General features: G+C 51.8%; 1 protein-coding gene across 2 annotated transcripts in view; it reads right to left on the bottom strand.

The window, feature by feature from the left end:
- The window catches only part of PLCG2 (phospholipase C gamma 2), a 141,262-nt gene that overhangs the window by 37,992 nt on the left and 97,270 nt on the right, over nt 1–6,000 (bottom strand). For both annotated transcript variants that reach the window (XM_040633651.1, XM_040633650.1), the window contains exons 20-22: nt 4,995–5,175; nt 3,871–3,942; nt 1,464–1,573 (exon numbers count right to left, since the gene is read on the bottom strand). In XM_040633651.1, the coding sequence (XP_040489585.1) occupies nt 1,464–1,573; nt 3,871–3,942; nt 4,995–5,175 (363 nt within the window). The remainder of the gene's footprint in view (nt 1–1,463; nt 1,574–3,870; nt 3,943–4,994; nt 5,176–6,000) is intronic.

The raw sequence follows: 6,000 nt of genomic DNA, 5'->3' as shown, positions 1-6,000 counted from the left end.
GGGGGGGGGGGGGGGGGGGGGGCGGCTCCGCAGGCAGTTACCCATAGCCCCTCCCTGAAGGCACTCACACCAGACTCCAGCTCATCTCAAGAGCCCTGGAAATTTAGAGCACCCCACTTCGGACATGTGAAAAGGCAATTTCACACATGGAAAAGGGTGTGATTTAAAGAGGTCTACCTAGAACTTGGTAAAAGTCACCTACACACACAGAACCAGGCCCCGGGCAGAGGCAGGGTACAGAGAGGGGCGTCGTGGGTCCAGATTCTGGCCGTGCCCCTCAGGGAGAGACAGGAAGACGACAGCACAGTTGGCACGCTGAGGCTGGAGGCCTATAAGCAGGAGCCCCAGGCCCCCACACCCAGCTTCAGCACATCACTCTGTTGTTACTTTTTTTTTTTTCTTTTCTTTTCTTTTTTTTTTTTTTTGACTCTGGGGATCCAGGTAAGATCTGAATTAGAAAGAGGGCATTCTCAAAAAAAAAAAAAAAACAAAAAAAAACCGAGCAAACAAAAAACTCTGAAAACCCCTGCACCTAATATATGAGTCAAGTTAGGAATATGGGCTTTGGAGTCAGAAGGCCTGGCTTCAAATCCCAGCCTGCTGTATGGCCCTGGCCAAGTTACTGCACCTGTTTGTGCCTCAGTTTCCTCATCTGTAACATGCAGGGAAACTTTCAGGGTCACTGCGTGGGTTTATAGGAGTTCTTTCAGATGAAGTGTTTAAAATGGTTCTTGACACAAAGAGGCGCTCAATTCAAGCCGCCATTCAGATCTCTAACTCAGGTCCTGCTATCTTGCGGGAGAAAAGGATGCCACACTTGCAAGGTGCTGGTTGCTCTGCGATAAGAAATAATCCTGCAAGACTACCTACTCGGGGACCTATGGATGGGCAGCGAGACTTTTTCCCAGGTGGAGAGGGAGAAGAGGTAGCTGAACCCTGGCACACACCCAGCTAGCTCTGGCCTAAAAATGTCCCTGCTTCTATGCCGGGTGGGGCCACTGCCAGGACCAAGCCATAGCTTAAGAATTTGAATTTAAAATAACACACAGGCTCACATAATGGGAAGAGCCCACACTAGTTCACAGCTGTACAACCTTGGAAAGCCCCATTTGCCACCTCTGTAAAGTGGGGTACCCACGGTCAACCCCGAGGGTCGTACCGAGAATCTAGTTAGACCACGTATGAAGGCAATGAGCACAGCCCTTGGCACCGGGGGAGGCCTCAGTAAGTGGGAATTGCTGCTATAACTAAAATAATATATAATATGATGTGACAGATGGTTCGTAACGCTTTTCTGAACAGAGCATGTTATCAGGCCACCTTCCCAGAGAAGGTACAAAGGTCAAAGCCAGCCCAGAACGGCAGAGAAGGGGGTCCAGAGCTCAGCCGGCACCTGAGCCTCACCTGCAAGAAGGGACAAGTCAAGTTCATCCAGCAAGCGGCCCAGCCCCCCTCAGCCTTACCAGCCCCAGGGTTCCTTGGAGACGTTGTGAATGAGGGCCCCACGGCAGAAGCTCAGCTCATCGCTTCGCTTGGCTTTGTAGTCATACAGAGCTTTCACGGTTCTCTGAGGCTTTCAGGAAAAACAAGAAGGAGAAGGTCAGGCTGGGAGACAGAAGCAGAGACAGGCATCTGCCTTGGTTCTCATTAGGAAACAGGAGGTTTCAGCCCAAGGGTTACAGCGCCATCTGCTGGCAGAGAGCTGGCACTGCATTCAAAGGAGCCCCCAAAGCCGCCAGGGAGTGGGGATGGGGACTGGCCCAAGGTCAACCAGCTGTTAAGCAGCTGAGCTCAGAAATCAATCCGTTAATGCCATAGTTCATGATGTTCTGTAAGAAGCAATGTGGGTTCTAGAAGCTCTGCCATAAGAACTTCCAACCAGAGCCTCCAACCAGAGCTGGCTTTACCTGGGCATCTCACTTCAAGGGTGGATACATCCATCCCCATGAACTTCATGGGTCACTGCTAGGCTACAAGGTACAGCCAGTGGCAAAGGGGGGTGCCATCCAATGGCTTCCATGAGGAGCAAGTCTCCAGCCTGACAGAGGGCAGGAGAGGTCCTCATGTCAGGTCCTCCGCTAACTAGAGAAATGAGCCGTCCATCGGATGACCAGGCTGGCAGGCAGCACAACAAAGTGACGAGCAGCACATGCCTGCAAGCCACACTGCCCGGGTCCAGATTCCAGCTCCATACCTCCCTGGCTGTGCGACGGGCTCAGAAATAGCACACTATGCATTCGGCTGCTGAGCGTTAACGTGCTGAGGACAATGCTTGCTATGTGGCCATCCATATGTCCCATCAGGACTGATCTGGTCATTCCAGGTCCGAGAACTCATCCAAAGGAAACAATGCAGTAGACGCCCAAAGCCTCACACGTGAAGTTCATTTTAGTGTTAACCAGAACAGCAAAGACTAGAAAGGACCCATGCGGCCACGGATGGGGACGTAGCTAAACTGACACAGCCACCGGAATATTCTGCAGCATTAAAAACATTTTTTTAAGCTAAAATTGCAATCCACGTATTTTACCTTAACTATTTGGCTCACCAGTTTTAGTAAGAATGGGCATGAAGAAAATGAGCAATGGAGAAACCCACCCAGGACCAAGCGACAGGTGAACAACGCAGAATACAAACAGCACGGTGACGGGGGGAGGGGGGGCTGTAAAACGCGTCTCTGTGCAGGCAAAGGCCCAGGAACACAGACAGCGACTGAGTTCGCATGGCAAGACCAGGGCTAATGATCGGTCTTGTTTTCAAAGTGGTGTTTTTTTATTGTTAAATCATTTTCAATCACAAAAACAATGATTTTATTTTGAGGTGCTCCCCTAGTCCGCAGCTTGCGGTCATGTCCAGCTACCATCATGTTTTACTTGTCTCTGTACAGGGAGATTTTCTCTACAAGTTGGGTTGGTTGCCATAATTTAGAAATGGGGAGAATTCACGTACAATTTCCAGATTATTGGCTTGCCTTGAGAAACAGGAGACCTGGCCTGCTCTCTGGAAAGGCAGCAATTGAGTACGAACATGGCATAGCCATCCTCAAGATGGGGTGAGTTCCTCAGTTTACCACAGTGTCCACCGTCCCCTGACCTCTGGCTGACAGGCGGCCACGTCAGCCTCACTGCCGACGCCTTCTTCACTTCTAATAAAAGTCCCCTAATAAGTTCATACACACGCCCCACCTGCCCACGTCCTACCAAGCCTTCATTTCTTGCTGGAAGGGATGTGTGTCGGCCGAGAATTATAAATTTAAAAGAAGAAAAGAAATTCATCTCTGGATTTCCACAGAGCCCGTCAGCAGGGCCCCTTCCTTAGCAAGAATTCTACAAGAACTGTATGCTGGATGCACACCCCCCACCCAAAAGAACATTCGCCATCGTCCTCCGCAGCTCAAGCGACGTGTGAGCCGCACCCAGAGCAAGGAGGAGCTGGGGGCGAGGAGTGAAAACACACCCCCACCTGCGTGAAATCACACGCCAGCCAGGGTGGCAACAGAAGATAAGGTGCACACTGCAAGGAGGTCGGTGAACCAAACGGAATTTATAAACACCACGGGCTCAGTCAGTGAGCAAGAAACATTTGACAGACTTTTAATTAGAAGCCGTTTGGCCCAAAGGTGGTTCATCAAACCTCAGAATTTTAGCAAGGCACCGTCGCTTTCAGGGGGAATTCTATTAACCTCTTCCCTGAAACCAGATGTCACACTGTCCATCATCATTTCTTCTCAAAAAAATAAAATCCATGGGGGTGGCAGGAGGCCAAGTTTGCCCAAAAGTTCCCTTGCCCCGCTATGCTGGGGGATGTGGGGTGCACTCGCGTCATTCTAGGGACAGGTACTGGCATGAATGGGAGGGCTGGGCACCGTACCATGGAAGGATTGATTTCGCTGGGATCCACATACATTCTGCTGACGTCATAGAGGGAGTTTATGTCTCTTTCCTGAAAAAGAACAAAGCAAAATAAACAGAAGCATCCGAGCTCCTGGGGCAGCGTGGCACAGAATGAGGGTTCTCGGCCACCCCTGGGCCGAAGATGAAACCTCCCAGTTTCCTCGTGTCTCCTGGTAGAGACGGTAAGAAGCCATTAGAAAGCTCCCCTAAACTTGGGAACTACAGCCCCAAAGGAGAGAGGCCCTTGTGCTGGCCCACTGTGTGCCAGGCACGACAGTGCTCTGTGAAAACCCAAGCCCGGGGAGCAGCGGCGTGCGGGAGCCCCCGGCTCACCAGAGCCCGCCGTACACCTCGCCCTGACCCCTGGGCCACGTCCACAGTGGGAAGCCGGCTGCCCCCTGCAAGGATTTCCACCGGGGAAACTGGCAAATGCCATACGGGTCGCCCTGAGACCCATGCTGCCCTCTGTCTGTTCTGGCACCTCAATCTCTTTTCAGCACATCAATGATCCCCTGTGACAGGAACGGAGATGTGGGAATCAGATCAGGTCTGTTCTCTGCTCAGAACCCTCCTGTGGCTCAGGAGAAAACCAGTGTCTCCCAGGGGCCTGCCCTGCACCAGGCAGTCCTTCCTTAGGTCTACCCCCACTCCGGAGCCCTCAGTGCCGGCCACACTGGCTGCTTCTCTGAGCCTCCAGGCACGCCCTCACCGCAGGACCTTTGTACTTGCTGTTCTCCCTGTCCCTAGCTGCAGGGTGTACTCTTTCACCACCTCTAGCGTCTGCTCAAAGACCTCCTTCTCAGTGAGCTCTTTCCAGAGCATGCTTCGAGAACTACAGCCCCTTCCTAATCACCGCATCCAGGTCTCTACCGGCCCAGTTTTTCTCTGTAGGACGTGTCACCCTCTAACACACCATCTGTTTTCTTATTTATCTGATTATCTGTCTCCTCCACACTAGACTGCAAGCAGCACGAGGGCAGGGTCTTTGTCCCCAGAACCTAAAGCAATATTGGACACGTGGTAAGTGCTTAATAAAGGTTCGCTGCGTGAACAGACAGATGAATGATATTGCACCACACCGCGAGCGAGTCTCCCCCCTACCATATTGTAGCGCTCCAGGAGCTCCGGCGTCACGGGGTAGCGCAGCCGCATCTTCCGGTAGAGCGCGTGCTTCTCGTAGTAGCTGACGAGCTCCACGAGGCTCTCAAAGTAGGCCGAGGTCCCCAGCACAAAGTGCCGGCCGTCCCGGTGAATGCGACAGTGCTTTACCTTGCCCCTGGCCCTGGAGGGGGGAGACCACACAGAGTGGACAACCGAAACCCGAGAAAGCAGTGGTTCTACAAGCCCCGCTAATGAGAACAACCTAGCTGTCCATCCCGAGGGGACCAGATAAGTGAGCAAGGTACGGCCCTCCTACGGAATGCAACGATGCGGGTCTTTTCAGCACAGATACAGAAAAAGCCGTTACAAGAAACACGGAAGGACTCAACCGCTAGCTCCTCTTGTCCCAATCCCCCCGCCCCCAATTACAGGACTTGACTTTGGGTAAGTCCTGGTGTCCATATCAGGGTCAGCGAACAATGGCCCAAAGGCCATATGTGGCCCCCGCCCCTACCTCCCCACCCCCGCTTCTGTAAATAACGTTGCACTGAAACACAGCCCCGCTCATCCACTTCTGGGCTGCCTGTGGCTGCTTTCGCCCTACAGCGGCCGAGCTGAGTACGTACAACAGAGGCCCCAGGGCTCGGAAGGCCTACAGTATTTATCCTCTGGTCCTTTACAAGCAATGTTTGCTGAGCTCTACTCTAGAACTCTGGGATTTGATGCCCAAATCCTTAAATCTTACCTTCAGTGGCCCAACTGCTGCAACCATGGAATTTTTTTTTTTCCCCAAAAAGCAAACCAGTCTTTTATCGCCTCACCGTGCTGACACGAGAGGGTGAAAAATCCAAAACAGAACAGAATCTTCAGTCTCACTAGCTTTTATCAGCAAGAACAGAAACATTTGGGAAAATAAGCTTTGACCCTAACTTTACAGCCAAAAAGCATCTTCTTAAACTGTCTAAAGGCATAATTACTATGGGTGAACTACTCATCTTTTAAAAAT

This window comes from Ursus maritimus, unplaced genomic scaffold (genome assembly GCF_017311325.1).
Source record: "Ursus maritimus isolate PB19 unplaced genomic scaffold, ASM1731132v1 scaffold_19, whole genome shotgun sequence".
Classification (NCBI taxonomy): Eukaryota; Metazoa; Chordata; class Mammalia; order Carnivora; family Ursidae; genus Ursus; species Ursus maritimus.
The sequence above is the reverse complement of the archived record's forward strand: the minus strand, read 5'-3'. Positions and strand labels throughout refer to the sequence as shown.